Source organism: Zootoca vivipara, chromosome 1 (genome assembly GCF_965207765.1).
Source record: "Zootoca vivipara chromosome 1, rZooViv2.hap1.1, whole genome shotgun sequence".
NCBI classification, from domain to species: domain Eukaryota; kingdom Metazoa; phylum Chordata; class Lepidosauria; order Squamata; family Lacertidae; genus Zootoca; species Zootoca vivipara.
The window spans coordinates 127,849,235-127,870,149 of NC_142582.1; the positions used below are offsets into that span (position 1 = coordinate 127,849,235).

The 20,915-nt window shown below is 43.3% G+C and overlaps 1 protein-coding gene across 1 annotated transcript; it reads left to right on the forward strand.

The window, feature by feature from the left end:
* Positions 1 to 2,838: 2,838 nt before the first annotated feature.
* On the forward strand, positions 2,839 to 17,183 carry LOC118097864 (potassium channel, subfamily K, member 16-like). Its single transcript, XM_060281974.1, has 5 exons — positions 2,839 to 3,033; positions 6,419 to 6,539; positions 8,332 to 8,498; positions 10,938 to 11,100; positions 17,017 to 17,183. Exons 1-5 carry the CDS (start codon positions 2,839 to 2,841, stop codon positions 17,181 to 17,183), a joined length of 813 nt encoding a protein of 270 aa, XP_060137957.1.
* Positions 17,184 to 20,915: the final 3,732 nt, after the last annotated feature.

Here is a 20,915-nt window from a genome sequence, read left to right on the forward strand (position 1 = left end):
TGAGCGTGGTTCAATGGCTGGCTCCTCCTGAACGTAAAGATGACTCTCATATCTCCTTTTGTTCAGAATGAACATACCCACCTCCTTCAACCGTTCCTCATCAGGCTTGGCTTCTAGACTCTTGATCTCTTGATACATTTATTAGTTCCCATGATCTGGACACTATGCTTCTGTTGATGTAGCCTAGGGTCACTTTGGAGAATAGATAACATGGAGGAAACCGCCGTTACTTTAAGAAATACAGACACACACACCATGGATCTCTATGATGACATTGCCCATGAAATAGAGGACATGTCCTGGAAAAAGAGGACAAATGGAAACCCTAAATTCTTATTCTTTCTGGGCTACAATGTTAAAATACAACATTAAAAGTAAGTTAAAACAGAGTACATCTGCAGGAATAGGTCGTGCCCTGAAAACACACATCCTAGGCGTCAAATGCCAGGGTAAAGAGGTGCATTTTCAGCATTTGTCAAGTTTTGTAGGCACTTCACTCTTTTTGCTGCGGCATTGGCTACCCCTCCCAGTTTGGTTCCATCTGCAAATCTGATGAGCATTCCCATTGCTCGACGTAACAATAGATCAAGCTTTCTCCCTGTACATTTCTAAAATATTGTGGCCTGATCTTCCTATGAGCCTCTCAGACCTGGAGGCTGTCATCAGCCCAGCAGGTACAGAGGGGGTGACCTCACAGAGGTAAGCAAAAAGAAGGTAATGTACCTATGACCAGGCCCAGACGGGGGGGGGGGCATATGGGCCACTTGGCCCGGGCCTCCAAATCCAAAGGGGGTCTCGGTCAGCATATTCACAATCAGTAAAATGAAAAAAGTAACAATAGGGTTTTAAAAAGGGCCACATTATCTACCTGGCCCGGGCCTCTGCCTGGCTCTGCAAGGGCCTGCCTATGACCTCATAGAGCCCAGGGGAGGGAGCCTAAGCTGCTACTCCCAAATAGCTACCCAGTGAAAGGGAACCACTGAGACTCTCTCATCAGATATAGGAAGTTGAAAAAGTGGATCATTTAAGAGGATTTGGAATCGAAGGACCCTGTCAGGGTGAGTGAGAAGCCAAGCAAAGACCTCTCCCCTCCTTTCAATTCCCTCCTCCAAATGACCCCTGGGCTGGTTAGGGATGTGGGAAAACACATTAGCTCCACCATGATAAAGCCTCCTGGTTTTTCCCCTCCATGTTTCCCAATGACCGCTCCCCAAATCAAATGGAAGGCGCCTTTTGCGTGGTTGCGCGCAGCCCTCCGGATCCCAGTGCGGCTCCTGGTAGTTTGGCCTGGCTTCATCCTCCCCAGGCTGGATACCTGGAGGTCTCCGCCTACCTCAGCCAATCACCCAATCTCGCATGGGGAGGCGTTGCCAGGGGATCGGCCAGGTAAGGGGAGGGACCGCCCTGCCCACACAACAGAAGGTGAACCTTACCTGCGGAGTGCCAGTTGGCTCCAGAGCTTCTCCCACCCAGCCCTCCCTCAGTTAGGTCTTCTTTTTCAGGTTAACCTCTTCTCCACAGGAACACAGGTGCTGCTACATCAGGGGCGCTGTTGAAAGGCTGGAAAGGAATTTTCCTGCATTAGCAGGCTTTGCCATTCCCGAGTTTGTCTTCAATCCAATGGTAGAAGGAAGCCTCATTTTTATTTTTCCAATTCATCAGTATCCATCTTTTTGCCATGATAAGGGCATGGGGAGTCCATTCATATTGTCCTATTGTGAGGTTCCATGTCAAAAGGATATTTTGCACTGTAAATGTAAGATTATTTCATACAGTTCTCTGGATAGTTTTTGTTACCTTCTGCCAAAAATCTTTCAATATAGGACAATGAAGAAAACATAGATTTTGGGGGAGCATTTTACTGATTGCATCTCCAACAATTAGATACCTTAGATAGCCCTTTTTTAAACAAACGTAATGGGGTTCAGTATATTCGAAATATTATTTTTTGTTGTATGAACCTCAATTGACAGTCCAGAGAACCCCCCTGTTAAAGCACTTTAAAGAGTTTCCCACTGTGAGCTCGAAATTAGGTCTCTAATTCTTTATCCCATCCCACCCTCAATACCTGGTTTCTTAGAAAAAAATATTTATATATGTTGATGGCCCTTTTTTGTTGCGTAAGAATTAATCAACTGCTTCAATATCTCTGGGGTCTCTGAGGCTGTAAAAGCTGCTGGTCTGTAGATGGTGGTTAGCAAGCGTTTTAATTGGAGATATTGCCATTGGGCATTTGTAGGTAATCTGTATTTGTCACTTAAGACAGAATATATATAAAATACATCCACTTCGTTTATCAGCTGGTCTAACATTAATACACCCAAATTCATCCACCTCTTCCATACAACCATTTCTTGATATGTGAATTGGAATTCCTCATAAGATATAAGTTAGTCTAGGTATTATGTTCATTTTAACAGCAGTGACTTTCCCCCACAGGGTCAGGTTCAATGACTGCCATTTGTCGATATCCATTGATACCTCATGATATATTTTGTTGATGTTTAATGATGCTAATTTAGATAAATCTCATGGTATTAATATCACACTGTTGTCTCATGTTCAGCTTGTGGTCCACCAAGACCCTTGGATCCTTTTTGCATGCACTGCTAGTAAGCCATCTTTTATTTGTGCATCTGGTTCTTCCTGCCTAAGTGCAGAATCTTACATTCATCCCTATTGAAATTCATTTGGTTAGCTTGGGCCCAGCTATGGACAGTGCCCAGCTATGGGACTGTACTCTTGAGTCTGGGTCAAGACAAGTAAGGACTTGCTTACTAAACCATAGTTGCTCTTGTGTCTGCTTCTTCCTTGGCTCTCATTCCCACACAGAACAACATGCATATGAACCGAGCACAGGGCACCCTACTGCTGGCTGGCTACATGACTTACGTAGTGATGGGTTCCTTCGTCTTTGAGATTCTGGAGAACGATAACCACAAATATGTAAAAGAGGACATTTTTCGCCGGAAAGAGGAATTTCTTTTGAACTACAAAAATTGCGGGCCAGAAGAGGTGGAGTTATTCATAGTGGTAAGTCATTACTTCAGCAAGACTAAAAGGGATGACCGTGGAATGACACCAGAGGTTAAGAGGTCAGAAAGTATATATGGGGGGAATACAGTTTAGGAGGTGGGAATCGAGGTGGGGACAGAATCAGTGGCCAGCATAAGCCATAAGGACTCAGCCTTCCTTCCATGTGTGAAATGTTATCCCCATGGAGGATTAGGCAAATTGATGGAGGATAAGACAATGAATGACTACTAGCCATTAGGGCTGTGTTCTGCCAACACTGTTGGAGGCAGCAAGGGCTTATGCACACTGAACTTTCGCCCCCTCTTTCCAGGCATGGCCCATGATTTAAAGCTCCGTGTCTGAGCACCATTTCGTTGCTCTGGGGCATTCCTCATGAAAACCAGCTTGTTAACAGCTATCCATTGCAAACCCAAATTGACGTTTGCTCCGATTCATCTACAAAGAACAGGTTTTTGTTAGTATTTGTACTGTATTTGTTGGGAAATGTATTTTGCAAATAATATAAATTAGGGAAAGAGAACATGCATCATGTAGCAGCTGCAAAACAGGTGACTCTGTTCAAGGTCACAGAAAAGCTGAATCATTGCCACGGAAAACCCAAATTTATGTTTCCTCCAATTCAGCTATAAAGAGTGGGTTTTTGTTAATATTTGGACAGTCGAACCTTGGCTATCGTACTTAATCCATTCCGGTAGTCCATTCGACTCCCGAAATGGTTCGAAAACCGAGGCGCGGCTTCCGATTGGCTGCCGGAGCCGCGTCAGATGTTCAGCTTAAGAAAAACATTCGCAAACTGAAACACTCACTTCTGGGTTTGCGGCATTCTGGAGCCAAAATGTCCGAGTACCAAGGCGTCCGAGAACAAAGGTATGACTATAGTGTATTTGTTGGGAAACGTATTTTATAAAAATAAATTGGGGAGAAAGAGAGCATACATCATGTAGCAGCTGCAAAAGAGGTGACTCTGTTCAAGGTCACAGAAAAGCTGAATTATTGTCTGGTTAGCTACCTTGAAAAGTGTTTGTTTGTACCTTAGAACAGAGGGTGGGAGATGGGGTCATCTCACCGTTGTTTTGTTGACTGAGAATATGGGAGAGCCAATACTCCAAGCAGATCCTGTCAGGCAAGCCAAGGGTAATGATTTTTGCATTGCTACGGACTTCTTCTTGAGGCACCACGGAAGATGACTGAAAATTCCATCGCTACGGCTCCCACGGGGTAATTAGAGGCTGGGATGGAAGTAATCAGCCTCCCAAAATCTTCCCGGGGGGTACGGGAAGACACAGTCTCATCCACAGATGCCCAACAACCCAGCCCCAAATTCGGAAGGAAGGGGCTGGGGGGGGGGCACTGGATGGAAAGCCCCCGAGAGAGTCTGGCTCTCCTGGACGCTGTTTCCATGAGCGAATCAAGTTCTATTTCTCAAGATGAAAAATTGGATTTAAGTTTTGGATATGCTTCGAGCGAGGAGGGAGGAATTACTCTGCTAATTAACCTAGCCACTGAGGTGCCAAAAAAGACTGAGTGGAAGAAGGACTAACATCTAAGTTGGTATGTTGGAACAGAACAGAATGGGGGGGGGCAAGTCTCTCTTATTATTGTGCTTTGCTTTATTATAAAGGTAAAGGGACCCCTGACCATTAGGTCCAGTAACAGTCGACTCTGCGGTTGTGGCACTCATCTCACTTTACTGGCTGAGGCAGCCGGCGTACAGCTTCCGGGTCATGTGGCCAGCATTGTTATATTACTTGGCAAAACGCCCCCAGAAGAATCATTTACATTATCTATAACAAGTGAGACTGGAAAGTTTTGTATTTGTTGACATAATATGGCTCTAAAATTACAAACTGTGTGGAAATAAGAATATTACATAATTAAGGCTTTTGATCTTTGATTTGCTTGGAAGAGGATAAAAGATTCTCCAATTTGTTGACATCAGACAGAAGCAGGATCTCAATAGCCGCTGAACCAGTCATTAAAAAACTTTGGACGGTTTCCTGGAATCTATGTGGGAGCTGTGCCACACTTTTAATTTGGAAATCCGCCATATTGGAAGTCAAGACCAGGCTGCAGAATTATAAAATAGTCATAGGGGGAGGTGAGCCTTTAATATGTCATTATATTTGTATTTCCAGTGTGATTTGGTAAATCTCCCCAGGAAAGGCTAATGTTTGATGCAATCGGTCTAGGAAAATTACTGAGCAGGTGCTTAGACTTGATTTTATTGGAACTATGTGAAGATGGCGGCTGCCACCAGCGAAAAGACTTTTGGATTGATTCGGCAGACACACCAGCATGTGAGGAGATACTGCAAACTTCTAGAGGCGAATCATAGACATAAAATCCGTACAGAAACACATCATTGTTTGTTTTAACTCGCTTGTGGGAACAACTCAGAAGCTGTGAAAGAATGAAGGATAACAACACAAAGAATTAGAAGAACCATTGGAAATGACTATGAAAGGCAACAGAAGTATGAGATGATCAGAACCCTCTGAACTTGAAGCATGGGAAGTCCTATTAAAATTTTTATAATTTGGCAGAATATTAGGACTATTTGATATGTATATGTATAATTTGGAAAATTTAATGTGATTTGATTGGATAGTTAAAGTGGAAAATTTAATAAAAATGATTTTTAAAAAAGATTTATGCATTGCTACGAAAGTGTATGTTTTTGGAGCAAGAAGACCAAACCCTCTCTTGGGTTCAAGGGAGAGAAACACTTAGTATTGAACTTGATATATAAACAATACACCTTGTTATACTGTTGCCATCAGTGCTATTTTTCTAGGAAATAAGGTGCCGGGAGTTCTCAGAACTCACCATGAACACCTCCCTCCTTCTCCTATAATGGCAAAGGAGCCTACTTGAGAGGTGACGGAACTGAGTTCTAGAGAGTTCTGGCTGAAAGAAAGCCCTAGTTGGGATCCTGACAAGTCAAGACTTGTCTTCAAGTATTGTGTAAGGAGCCTACTTTATCACTAAGCTTTGTGGGTGAAACCACTGCATCACTCTCAACAACTCAAACATAGATCCCAGTTTTCACTGGGAAAGCTTGGTGCAAACCACAGCAAGCACCCCTTGGAGTGCGGTCCTTTGCCTGGAAAGAGTGGAGGAAGAGTTAAGTGTGCATAAGCCATACTATGCCTATCAGTTTCTGGGGGTGACAAGTGAGGGGAGGGCTGTTGTGCTCAGGTCTTGTTTGTGGGCTTCCCATAAGCATTGGGCTGGCCACTGGGGGAAGAACGTGCTGGACTGATCCAGAAGAATTTCCATTCTGAATGAATCATGATTTGGTTAGCGTTATCTGGTGATAAATCAGAGGAAGGGCTATTCTTATTGTTGGAATATTCAAACTGAGTCTTGCCTTCAATTGCAGAAACTGATAAAAGCTACTGAGATGGGAATAGATCCAGTAGGAACCCAGCCTCATGACAAACAAGGCAGCTGGAATTTCGCTAATTCTTTCTTCTTCGTGGGCACAATGTTATCCACAGTAGGTACTGTCATCTGGTTCTGGCTTCTCCCTGAATATAATATGCAGGGGATGCAACTACTCTCACTTAGATTAAGCTGCAGGCTTTGCTTTGGCTCCTTTATCATATCTTCACATCTCATCTTTGTCTTCCATTCCCTGGTTAGTTATTTAGTCCCCACCCTTCTGGGGCCAACCCATTATTAAAACTACCCTGTGGAAAGCAGTTGGGCTAGGAAACAAGTTCAAACCCCACCAGGTGCAACTGACCCCATGACCGTCTCTCAATGCAAATCCGTCCCTCTCAGAACAACCCCATGCATTCAGTGGGATTTGCTCCCCGATAAATTTGCATAGGATGGCAACTTCTTTCCAGTAATTTACACAATACAGTGGTACCACGGGTTACAGATGCTTCAGATTAAGACTCCGCTAACCCAGAAAAAATTCCTTGGGTTAAGATCTTTGCTTCAGGATGAGAGCAGAAATCACCGGCGATTTATCTAGAGTAAGAACAGTTTCAGGTTAAGAACGGACTTCCGGAACGAATTAAGTTCTTAACTCGAGGTACCACTGTACACAAGAAAGCACACACCCTTTTTGTCTGGATGAATGCCTTCAATGAAGAAAACAATGCACTGAATGAGTGGGTGAACCTACCCTTTTAGCACTGTTTAATCCAGAGCTTTCAAAACGTTTCATGTTGGTGACACACTTTTTATACATGCATCAATTTGTGACACAGTAATTCAGTTTTACTAGCAAACTGGCGGTTAAACTAACCCCTTTCCAGCGTTTGCATGACACACCTACACACTGCAGCCAACACACTAAAGTGTCACGACACACAGTTTGGAAAGCTCTAGTGAAGCTTTCTGGTGTTGATTCAAGTGTGCTAGGGATAAACTAATCCGTACTTTGAGTGCAGGCCATAAAGCAGCCACTTCTGAGACACAGGAAAAGGGCATTATCTGTTTCTCAGTCTTTGGACTTGAGGTATCCCAGGAGACTTCATTTCTTGGCTCTGTTCACTTGCGAATTTGGATCAGTAGATACTATTACTTTTCTAATTGGTTCTCTGGTTATTCCTGGTGCTTGGCAAAATCTTCATAGGATCTCAGCTGAAAACAACTCGGTCTGGTCCTTAGAGATGCATGGAGCATGCTGCTTATTTATTGAAACTTTTCAACATACAATGCAATAAAAACCAAACTGATATAAAGTAAAAGAAAAGAGGAAACACAGAGAGAAATAAATAAATAAATAACAAATACTGTAAATAGAGGAAGGAAGGAAGGAAGGAAGGAAGGAAGGAAGGAAGGAAGGAAGGAAGGAATTAAGGAGAAAAGATTCAGAGCCTTCTATCAGAGGTAGATCATAACCCTTATCCCTTACCCATCCCAGCTCTCACCTGGGCATACCGATCAGGTCAGGTCACACTGGAGTGGAAAGAAATCAAATTCTTAGAGCATTTTTAAAGTCTTTAGGGACTTGGGAATTGCAACTGATTTTAGCCATGATGGTGATGGAGGAACTCTGTTGTCTCCTCACTGCAGATGCCCTAAAGACTTACCTTCAGGGCTATTATGGGGTACCTGGGCACAACGGTGGTTGTTCCTTGCATGCCCAATTTAATCCCCAAAGACATATCATCAAATACATTTCTAAATTTATCCCAAAACAAATAAGTATTTTGTAATTCATTTTTTAAATCCAATAACTGTGTCACAAATTTTGAAGAACTGAAACATCTGAAGATGATTGGCAAATCGGCAGTTGCTGACGTCCTTTACAACCCTTTCTTAATCTTTCAACAGGCTATGGATACCTCTGTCCCCGAACGAAAGGAGGCCAGATTTTTTGTGTTATTTTTGCTCTCTTTGGAATTCCCTTCTACCTCATCTGCTTGAACTATATTGGCTCTTTAGTCTCAGGAACCTTCAAAAGCTGTGCAGATGCAGTATATGGAAAGAAAAAAAACAAGGTAATTCAGTTTATTTATCTAGAGATGATTTCTAATCTTACCAGTCACAAGACTGAGGCAAGTTTCCTGTGGGCATCTGGTCAGCTTTGATGAGAACAGGATCCTTGACTATATGGGCCCCTGCCTGATCCAACAGATCTCTTCTTTTATCTATTATATTTCACAGCGGGAGGCCCCATTAGTTAAAGTGGTAGCTCAGGTTAAGAACGTTTTTCAGGTTAAGAACGGACCTCCGGAATGAATTAAGTTCATAACCCGAGGTATCACTGTATGGTTAGCTGCTTCTATATTAAGAGGAAGACAAGAATAAATTAGACATGTGCAATTATGCCCTCTAAATAATTGAAGAAGACAAATTCAAGCTCTGCCTTCAAGTAGGAGTGAGAGAAACTCGGGCTTCCTGTTTCTGGCTGTGGGAAATGGCTGATTCCCATACGATCGGACCCCAGCAGTGCAAGTAATTCAGGGCTGATATGGGGGTAATTAGCCCTGGCAGTCTCCCAAGGGTGGGGGAGGACTGTCTCATAGACCCGCAGATTGTCTGAGATTGCCAGCTTGCATTGCGCAAGAGGCAGGACACTGGGTCCCAGAGCACAAAAACGGCTGGCACTCTCTGAAGCCACTCTCATAGCTGGAAAGATCTGTTTGATAAAAGAGTCAGATTTGGACAATAAACAGACATAGTCTGGACCGAAGAAGACTGAGAAAAAACCTGCAGATTTGTAAAGTCCCTGGCTAGGACTTCAAGGCTCAGACTTCAAAGAGATTCTTGTCATGGTGTTTGGATTACGGCGGTATCGGTACGATCTTTTTTTCTTCACCATACTTACAATTGGTTTTTCTGCCAAGCCTCATTAAGAAACTTAATTTATTTTGAAGAGTACAGATGGACTTCTATTTATAATTGGATATTCAACTGTGTAGTTTTATTTGGCTTGAAAGACTTGGTTAAAAAAAGAAGAAACAAGATGGCGCTCGTTAATGACGCAGCACAGAAAAATGTGAGTTTCTCCCTGTTTCAAAGGAATTGGAGATGCTTGTTGGCTGACTTTGTAGTGATTTGAGACAATAATTTTGGATAACATGCAGAGTAGCTGTTTGCAGAGTTTCTTCATTAAGTGTGAGAGAGAAGGCTAGATGGATGTCTAGCAGCCCCCCTCCTAGGGCCCAGGAGGGGGGAATGTGTGGTCTCCGAAAGCCGATTGATTGTCAAATGATTTATATATGACTTTTGACATGATTGAGAATCGCACAGCCAGGGACTGAGGACTTTAAAGTGGTAAAATCAGAATGTGGAAAATAGGAGAGCAACGAAGTGGGAACGAGACATGAGAATGTTCTTCAGGAGGTCCAGACTATGGAACGCCCTGAAAAAATTAATAATAAATAATTTGGACTACAATTTGGCTCTTTCTTTAGTTTATTGTTTTTAATTGGAATATGATTATATGTTAATTGGCTGTCTGTATTGGAAAATTAATAAAAATGATTTTTAAAAAAAGGAATGAGAGAAACCCCTCATTTGTTTCAAGAAGCATATATTTTTGGAACACAGCTGTTTGCCTTTAGTGAAAATGGCTCTGGGATAAATTTGCAAAATATATCTTCTCAAATTCATGGAATTTATCGTCACCATTTTTTTCAATGTTTAGAAAATCAAGTTTGCCAAGCTAACACGGGATTATGACAGACCAATGCTTTTAGATACTTGCCTGTTTCTAAAATGAAGTCAAAACAAAATAAAAAAAATCCTTCCAGTAGCACCTTAGGGACCAGCTAAGTTTGTCATTGGTATGAGCTTTCGTGTGCATGCACACTTCTTCAGATACACTGAAACAGAAGTCAACATACCCTTATATATAGTGAGAGGGTGGGGAAAGGTATTACTCAGAAGGGTGGTGGGAATGGGTGATTGGCTGATAGGAGTGGTAAACCTGTTGATGACTGTTATCGACTGTTAACGACTGCAATTGGTCTTGCAGGGAAAAGGGGTGAGGTGGCTAAAGAAAGCTTTATCATGTATAATGAGATAAGAATCCAGTGTCCTTATTCAGACTAGGTCTCTCCATGGTTTTAAGCTTGGTAATGAGTTGCAATTCAGCAACTTCTCTTTCCAGTCTGTTTCTGAAATTTTTCTGTAATAAAACAGCTACTTTGAGATCTTGTATAGAATGTCCTGGGAGATTGAAGTGTTCTCCTACTGGTTTCTCTGACTTGTGATTCCTGATGTCAGATTTATGTCCATTTATCCTTTGGCGTAGGGTTTGGCCTGCTTGTCCAATATAGAGAGCTCTCTATTTAATATTTAATTCAATATAGAGAGCTCTCCGTTTGTCCAATGCAGCCTAAAATCCCTGTGCATGGCTACAAGCCAAGAAAACTGAGCTCTGTTCCATCAAACCTGCCTTTTTTCTTTTCTTTTTTTGCTTTATCTTTCAGAAATCAGCAAGATACATTTTCGTGTTTGTGGTTCTGGGAATTATAATGTTTCTTATTTTGCCACCATTCCTCTATCAATGGCAGGAGGGGTGGCAGTATCATGAAGCTATCTATTATACATTTATTACACTCAGCACCATTGGTTTTGGAGACTATCTAATAGGTAAGGCTTTCAAAATACTTTGATATTGTGGGCTTAACTGGTTGTACAGATAAAGCTGGGTCATTTGTGGCCTCAAGGTACTGGTGGCAACCAATCTGTTCTACCAAAGAATATGAAAGCTCAGTTCAGGTTTCGTACAAAATGATGACCTGCAATGATTATAATATGGAACCCAAACCATATTTTAAGTTTCTCAAGTACGGACCCTCCAAGTATCCCTATTTTCCAGAAGCAGTTTTGGATATAAAGAAGCCATCCCAAAGAGTACTCATTAATGGTTCCTTGAAATCCTGGAAAAAAGTGACAAGTAGGGCACCTAACACCATCCAAGTTTGTTAAAATCTACAAACAAAAGTCCAACTTATGCTGGAAATGTGGAAGACTGGAAGGAACAATGTTTCACATCTGGTGGAATTGCGACAAAACCAAGGCTTATTGGGGTGTTATCCATGAAGAACTTTATGTTAAAATGTTAAAAACATCTATACAAAAGAAACCAGAGGCATACTTATTAGGCCTATTGGGAAAAGACATACCACAGAAGATGAAAGGAATTTTCTTATATGCCACAGCCGCCGACAGGATAATATATGCTAGCAAATGGAAAAGTGAAGCAATACCCATGAAAGAATGGTTATACAAACTGAATTCATAGAAATGCCAACGCTAACTGAATATATAAGAAGGCAGACAAACAAACCAAAAACATACATCCGAATGGCAATGTTTTGAAGACTATATGAATAAACACTGTTGAAAACAGAACATGTTGATATGCTTTGACTAAAGCATATTTGACTACAGAAGAATATGAAAGCTCAGTTCAGGTTTCATACACTTGCAATGATTATAATTTGGAACCCAAACCATATTTTAAGTTTCTCAAGTACAGACCCTCCAAGTATCCCTATTTTCCAGGAACAGTTCCGGATTTACAGAAGCCATCCCAAAGAGTACTCATTAATGGTTCCTCGATATCCTGGAAAAAAGTGACAAGTATGGTGCCACTGGGTTCTGTTCTGGGCCTGTTGTTGTTCAACGTCTTTATAAATGCTTGGTTGAATGAATTGAGAGGATGGTTCTCAAATGTACAGATGACACCAAACTCGGAGGGGTAGCTAATGCCACAGAAGATGGAATCACAATTCATAATGACCTTAACAGATTGGATAACTGGACACAAGCTAACAAAATGCATTTCAATAGGGACGAATGTAAGGTTCTGCACTTAGTCAGGAAGAACCAGCTGCACAAATATAGGATGGGGGACACCTGGCTTACATGTGAAAAGGATCTAGGGGTCTTAATAGACCACAATCTTAACTTGAATCAACTGAGTGATGCAGTAGCAAAAAGAAAAAGAAAAGAAAAAGGTAATGCTATTCTAGACTGCATCAACAGAAGTATAGTGTCTAGATCAAGAGAAATAATACCGTAGTACCACTCTATTCTGCCTTGGTCAGACCACACCTAGAATACTGTGTCCAGTTTTGGGCACCACAGTTTAAGAAGGCTGTTGATAAGTTGGAACATGTGCAGAGAAGGGCAGCCAAGATGATCAAGGGTCTGGAAACCAAGCCTTATGAGGAATGGTTGAAGGAGCTGGGAATGTTTAGCCTGGAAAAGAAGAGACTGAGAAGAGATATGATAGCCATCTTCAAATATATTAAGGGCTGTCACATGGAAGAGGGAGCATGCTTGTTCTCTCCTGCTCTTGAAGGTAGGACTCAAACCAATGGCTTCAAGTTACAAGAAACGAGCTTCTGACTAAACATTCATTAAAAAATTCTGACAGTAAGATAATAATAATAATAATAATAATAATAATAATAATAATAATAATTTATTTATTTATACCCCGCCCAACTGGCCTCCAACAAAATATTAAAATACAGAAATCCAAGTAAGAGCAGCTCGGCAGTGCAATAGACTTCCATGAGAGGTGGTGGAGTCTCTTTCCTTGGGGTATTTTAAGCAGAGGTTGGATGGAAATCAGCCCTGAGTGCTCCCTGGAAGGACAGATCGTGAAGCTGAGGCTCCAATACTTTGGCCACCTCATGAGAAGAGAAGAATCCTTGGAAAAGACCCTGATGTTGGGAAAGATGGAGGGCACTAGGAGAAGGGGACGACAGAGGACGAGATGGTTGGACAGTGTTCTCGAAGCTACGAACATGAGTTTGACCAAACTGCGGGAGGCAGTGCAAGACAGGAGTGCCTGGCGTGCTCTGGTCCATGGGGTCACGAAGAGTCGGACACGACTAAACGACTAAACAACAACATGGATGGCCATCTGTCATGGATGCTTTAGCTGAGATTCCTGTATTGCAGAGGACTGGGCTAGAAGCATCAAACATAAAGAAAAGAAAATGCTCAGTACGTTTTCCTGCACAGTGCTTTTGCACCATTCTCTTGGTTAGAACTGCAACTGCACCCCCATTGTTCAGCCCTGACACTGAGGTCCATCTCCGAGAGTCTTCTGGTGGGTCCCTCACTGCAAGAAGTGAGGTTACAGGGAACCAGGAAGATGTCAAGGAGATAAAGAACTACACAACCTTTAGAAGACATAGTGGAGTGGACATAGTGGAGTGTATCACAATTTAAGGTGGTGGGCAGGCAGCTGGGGTCTCACCTGCACTGTGCTTTGCAACATGTTTCATAAGCAAAGCAAAAAGGTGGGGGGAAGGAGTTAGTTTTTAAAAATGGGGAAGAGAGTTGGGAGCTCAGAGCTCCCTTAGATCAGTGTTTCTCAACCTTTTTTGGGCCACGGCACACTTGTTCCGTGAAAAAAATCACGAGGCACACCACCATTTAAAAAGTTAAAAAAATTATCTCTGTGCCGCCCTATATTATAATTATGACTGTAAGAAACACTTGCCAAATATTGCTTTCTGGCGTTGTGTATTGGCGGCCGCCAGGCTCGTTTGCACTGAGCTTTGGGAAAGAGGAGGAGAAATATTGCTTTCCGGCGGGTCAGCGCTGATTATTGGCGGCCGCCAGGCACGTGACAATGCAAATCGCCCTTCTCGTCGCGGCACGTCGCGGCACACTAGTGTGCCTCGGAACAGCGGTTGAGAAACGCTGCCTTAGATCATCCATTTACAATGCTCCTGAATCCTCTCTCCAGTGCTATAACGGCTAGAACCTTGGCTTTTTAAGTGAAAGTAGTTCCTTAGGTGCCAAAATTCCAACAGATCAGAAAAGACTATTTATGTACTGCTGCTCGGATGTTACTAGCCCAGAGATGGGAAGAAGACAGAGTCCCTATCAGAGAAGAATGGCAGATTAAGTTGATGACCGGAAGAATCAGAAATCAGGAAGACCAACATTTTAATAAGGAATGGGGAAAATACAGAATTTACCTTAAAAACCATTGTAAACCATCAAAACCACTAGCAGGATTGGAATAACACTTGTAGTTCAGTGTTGAATTTGGGTATAAACTATGCTCTTTTAAATGTGCATTTTATATTTGTCTTCACTTTGCAATGTTTTCTTTTGAAATGTTTAAGATTCTTTTCTTTGTGAACTTTGTGTTAAATATGTATTCTGTAATTGAGATCCTTTGTGATGTTTTATTTTGAAACCTTTAAGATAATATTTTAGTTTCCTAGTTACAGGTAGGTAGCCGTGTTAGTCTGACGTAGTCGAAACAAAATAAAAAAATTCCTTCCAGTAAAAAGAAGAAGAAGAAGACACCTGAAGGCAGCCCTGTATAACAACAACAACAACAACTTATTTGTACCCTGCCCATTTGGCTGGGTCTCCCCAGCCACTCTGGGTGACTTCCAACAAAGATTTAAATACATTAAAATGTCACACATTAAAAATTTCCCTAAACAGGGTTGCCTTCAGATGTTTCCTAAATGTCAGGTAGTTGTTTATCTCTTTGACACCTGATGGGAGGGCATTCCACAGGGAAGGCGCCACTACCGAGAAGGCCCTCTGGCTGGTTCCCTGTAGCTTTGCTTCTCGCAGTGAGGCAACTTCCAGAAGGCCCTCGGTGCTGGACCTCAGTGTCCAGGCAGAATGATTCCTGCTTGGCACGGGGTTGGACTGGATGGCCCTTGTGGTCTTTTCCAACTCTATGATTTTATGATGGGGGTGGAGACGCTCCTTCAGGTATACTGGACCGAGGCCATTTAGGGCTTTAGAGGTCAGCACCAAGACTTTGAATTGTGCTCGGAAACGTACTGGGAGCCAATGTAGGTCTTTCAGGACCGGTGTTATGTGGTCCTGGCGGCCGCTCCCAGTCACCAGTCTAGCTGCCGCATTCTGGATTAGTTGTAGTTTCTGGGTCACCTTCAAAGGTAGCCCCACATAGAGCGCATTGCAGTAGTCCAAGCAAGAGATAACTAGAGCATGCACCACTCTGGTGAGACAGTCCACGGGTAGGTAGGGTCTCAGCCTGCGTACCAGATGGAGCTGGTAGACAGCTGTCCTGGACACAGAATTGACCTGTGCCTCCATGGACAGCTGTGAGTCCAAAATGACTCCCAGGCTGCACACCTGGTCCTTCAGAGGCACAGTTACCCCATTCAGGACCAGGGAGTCCTCCACACCTTCCCCCCTCCTGTCCCCCAAGAACAGTTTCTTTTTTCTTTCTTTGGCGATCACTCGTAGCCAAGTAAGATTGTCTTCCATAAACACAGTTTTAACAATGAGTCCGTAAGTGAATGTGGTGGCCAATTCTGGACTCACACGTCCTTCACAGTGGGGACATTGGTTTCTGGGTGGGAGTTGATCATGGTGTGGATTTGTCAAGCGTGCCTTCCTCTTAGCACGTTTCTCCCTTGCATCCTGAGTTCGAGTGTCTTCAAAGCCCATGACACCGTTGGTAAAGGCTGTTCTCCAACTGGAGCGCTCGGAGGCCAGTGTTTACCAGTTGTCAGTGTTTATACTACAGTTTTAAAGATTTGCCATGAGACAGTCTTTAAACCTCTTTTGTTGCATTACGCTTTCCATTTTTAAGTTTGGAATAGACTAGTTGTTGAATTCAACCTCAATCCGTTAGCCGCCATCCATCCTCCAACTGCCTCCAGGCACTCACACAGGGCCTTCACCGCCTTCACTGGTTCCGATTTAAAAGAGAGGTAGAGCTGGGTATCATCTGCATATTGATGGACACCCAGCCCAAACGCCCTGATGATCTCTCCCAGCGGCCGCATGTAGATATTAAAAAGCATGGGGGAGAGGACAGGACCCTGAGGCACCCCACAAGTGATAGCCCAGGGGTCTGAACACTCATCCCCCACCACCACTTTCTGAACACGGCCCAGGAGGAAGGAGCAGAACCACTGTATGACAGTGCCCCCAGCTCCCAACCCCTCTAGAGGGTCCAGAAGGATGTTATGGTCGATGGTGTCAAAAGCTGCTGAGAGATCCAGCAGAACTAGGAAACAGATCTCACCTTTGTCCCTAGCCCATGTGACCATCGACCAGTGCAACCAAGGCAGTTTCAGTCCCATGATGAGGCCTGAATCACGACTGGAAGGGATCCAAATGGTCCGCTTCTTCCAGGCGTGCCTGGAGTTGTTCAGCAACCGCCTGGGAAGTTATTAATGTTGTATGTTTTATAATGTTTTGATATATTCTGGACGCCTCTCAGAGTGGCTGGGGAAACCAAGTCAGATGGGTGGGATACAAATATTATGATGATGATTATTAAGCAGGAAGTTATAGGATGTACAACCACCCCAAAGCTTTTGCAGGCCAAAACAGCATCATGAGCCCAAACCATCACGAATAGCCAATAAAAAGGACATTGGCAGTTTCCTGTGTTCATCTTCCCACAATTCAGTGGTAGAAATGTATTTGTATGGTGTGAATGTGAGCTAACGAAGTTTAGATAAACTGAGTTGACGGGTCCTTTAAATCACCTCCTCACACATTATTGTTGCTTTTCTCTTGTGTCTCCAGGGAGGAACCGTGACAGGAACTATTTTTTAGGCTACCGGATGGTCGCATCCATTTGGTTCATCGTTGGTCTGGCCTGGATTACTGTGTTGTTTGAACTGGTAACATCATTACTGGCACCTGTGGATCAAACAGCAACCTCACAAAATGTCAGTAGAGGGCAAAAATAACACTGCCCAAAAGGAGTCAGTCATCTACATTTCCACTGGAGGAGAATTTATCATTCCTTTCTTGTGGAGACGGACAGAAAAATACTCAAGAACCTCCGCTGAGCTTTTTAGAATTATATGGCGGTGTGACATTCAACTGATTCCTTAAAAACTGGCTAGCTAGTCTATAAGTTAAAGTAATTCCTAATAAACTGTGAAATAGCTGTGTTTTCTGCATCGGATTATAATGCCTCTTCATTACAGGATATGTATTGTGCTTTGATAAAAAAATTTAGCAAGGAAGGAAGGAAGGAAGGAAGGAAGGAAGGAAGGAAGGAAGGAAGGAAGGAAGGAAGGAAGGAAGGAAGGAAGGAAGGAAGGGTCTTACTTGGATTCTCAAAACTGGAATGTGTGCAGAGGAGAGCAACCAAGATGATCAAGGGTCTGGAAACCAAGCCTGATGAGGAGTGGTTGATGGAGCTGGGTATTTTATTCTGGAAAAGAGGGGACTGGGGGAAATATCAGAGCCATCTTCAAATATATCAAGGGCTGTCACGTGGAAGAGGGAGCATGCTTGCTTTCTCCTGCTCTGGAGGGGAGGACTCAAACCAATGGCTTCAAGTCTTAAGAAAGGAGATTCCAACTAAACATCAGAAATAACTTTCTGACAGTAGGAGCTGTTCAGCAGTAGAACGGTCTCCCTCAGGAGGTGGTGGAATCTCCTTCCTTGGAGGCTTTTAAGCAGAGGTTGGATGGCCATCTGCCATGGATGCTTTAGCTGAGAATCCGGCATTGCAGGGGGTTGGACTAGATGACCCTCAGAACGCCTTCCAACTCTCCAGTTCTATGATTCCATGATTCTAAGGGGCATTTTCAAGGGGTCCCCATGTATAGTTGGTGGGAGGTGGTGGAATTTTCTGTCTTGAGGACCACACTGGCCTTTGCCTTCCAGTGAGCACTGCACACCCTCACATGTGTGAATGCCTACATGTGCACACACACAGGCAGACATGCACAGAGACACAACCTCTCCCCTCACCAGAGAAGTGAAGACCAGCTGAGGTGGAGGTGGCAGCTGCACCCCAACTCATCAAAAGATAGATGGGTGTGTGTGTGTGCAAGCTGCCCCTCCCAGGACATCCCACCAGGGCGCTGAGCCTCACCCACCCAATGTGCCATTGCCAAAAACAGTGGAGGGTTCTGAAGGGCCAGGAAAAAAATGGTCTGGGGGCCAGATCAAGCTCTCAAACTGGGAGTTGGCCACCCCTGAAGTATAGCTGCCCTTGAAGTATAGCTGCCCTGAATGCTTAAGACCTCAGGCCTCCACTAGATGACAAAGAAAAAAGGAGATGAAACACACCATAAAGAAGATTAGCTAAATATAGCTTTGCTAGGGCGATATGCGCATATATGTGCACAGGTGGCAGCAACACACGCTTTGTGCAGAAACAGAAGATGCCCCAAATCAAGGCAATTTAGTAATGTGCACACAACCTCACAACCCCCCTTGTGATGTGCCTAGCATGGCCAGGAGAGCCCCCCCCCCCGGGCCTGGTGGGGGCCTGGTGGCCTGGCAGGGGCCTAGGGGCCTGCATAAAACAAAGGCCGTGCTGCGGTCTGTGACCTGGGCGCCCCCCCTGGGCCTAGTGGGGGCCTGATGGCCTGGCAGTGAGGCACCTGATTGAGGCCTGTATGAATTTAAAAGATATGTTTGCAAATGTTTAATGCTGCTCCAGCCGGCTAAAGCATTCTAACTGTTGTTTGTTTATTTTCCTGCTCTCCTTGCTAGGGCCCCCTGATTTATGGCAAGCAAAAGACCTTTACAGCCTCTCAGGCTGTAAAAGGTTAAAATGACTGGCTTGAGATGACCCTGCATATTTAGAAAATACAATCCAGCTGCAAATACACTAATTAAGAGTTGGTAAATATTGTTTAACAGAAAGTGATACCATGAGAGAGTCCTAGCCATTATTTTTTCTAAAGTATAAGGTTTACTGAGAATATTAGAAGCAATTGGGAAGGGCTAATGACAAAAGCAGCTGGGGGAAGGAAAGGGGGGGGCTCATTTCTAAAGAGTATTTTCAAACCTCTGCTTTCAAGCCTCTGTCTTTTGTACACAAACCTTTTCTGAAAGTTTCTGTTATATTGTATACTATTATAAACCAATGTGCCTTTTATGAGATTTGTTGGCTTAATGGAATTATGCAAAGGATTAAGAAAGTAAGAAATGTTAGATTCTTATGTTTGATTCTTATGGCTCCTGGGTGTGTGGGAATGCACATCCAGGCTTTTGTTTAGATAGAATTTATTACCATAGCCATCTGTTTTAATCATTTTGTTTTAGCCATTTGTTTTGGAATGCAAGGGCAAAGGTGATCTGGTAATTAAGGTTCCTTGTTTAGGCAAATGTAAAGATATATGACTACTTGTCTGCCATTTATGATAGAAGGAAATATAGCTCTTTGTCTCCCATAAAAGGTAATAGGAAATCTTTTATTATTGGCTCTAGCACACAGCCAATAGGAATTTCAACCAAGCTGATTGGACAGAGGCAGCCAAAAGGAGGAGCAAGGGAGCTGGGCTGAGGGAATATAAGTGCTGACCAGCAGGGCTAGAGCAGGCAGAGCTTTTTGGTAACTATACCACTGTGCCTCTCATTTATTTGTCTGACAAATAAATTATTATTTTAATTTCTCTATTCCTGCGTTGAATATTTCATTCCAGCTAAGTGTCAACCACAAGCAGGGTGCTACAGCAGGGGCCTACATAAAACAAAGGCCGTGCTGCGTCCTGTGATCCGGGTGCTCACCCTCCCTCCCGGGCCTAGTGGAGGCCTGAATGCCTGGCAGGAGCCTACATAAAACAAAGGGCTTGCTGCAGCCTGCGATCCAGGCGCTCCCCCTCGGGCCTAGTGGAGGTCTGGCAGGGGCCTATGGCCCTAAATAAGACAAAGGGCGTGCTGCGGCCTGCGATCTGGGTGCTCGCCCTCTCCCCCCCCCGGGCCTAGTGGGGGCCTAGCAGCCTGGCAGGGGCCTAGGGGTCTTGTAATGGCCGCCTTGGTGGTTTCAGTTGCTTAGTTGATGATGTTTATTCACTATTTCAGGTGGGAAAGCTGTGCTTTTTTGGAATTTTATTATGCCAGATCCCTCACTGATGGACATGGAACGTTGTGGCCAAATTTGTTACATTACAGTTCAGCGGTTACGGAGAAAGGCTGTTTCATCCGCGTGCACAATTCCTACATTTATATATATATAGATTATAGTTTAGAAATAATTTATTGTAACTGTTGAGTGGATTTCTGTTTAACTTTCATGTTGTTATTATTATTTAATACTGTACTATTCTAATGATTGTTGAATGTTACCTTTCTGATGTAGGCTGCCTATTTTAAAGATATGTTTTATTATCACATTTTTGTATTGCATTAGATTGTTATAAGATGTACATTTTCTTCAGCTTGTAAACCGTCTTGAGTATTGTAAGATAGAAAGAAGGTATACAAATTAAAAATGATGATGATGAATCATAGAATCATAGAGTTGGACGAGACCACAAGGGCCATCCAGTCCAACCCCCTGCCAAGCAGGAAACACCATCAAAGCATTCTTGACATATGCCTGTCAAGCCTCTGCTTAAAGACCTCCAAAGAAGGAGATTCCACCAAACTCCTTGGTAGCAAATTCCACTGCCGAACAGCTCTTACTGTCAGGAAGTTCTTCCTAATGTTTAGGTGGAATCTTCTTGTAGTTT

Coding starts and splice junctions, on each gene's coding strand:
- LOC118097864 (XM_060281974.1), top strand. CDS start 2,839: ATGCATATGAACCGAGCACAGGGCACCCTACTGCTGGCTGGCTACATG. Junction 3,034..6,418: donor AGGTGGAGTTATTCATAGTG/GTAAGTCATTAC, acceptor CTTCAATTGCAG/AAACTGATAAAAGCTACTGA. Junction 8,499..10,937: donor ATGGAAAGAAAAAAAACAAG/GTAATTCAGTTT, acceptor TTTATCTTTCAG/AAATCAGCAAGATACATTTT.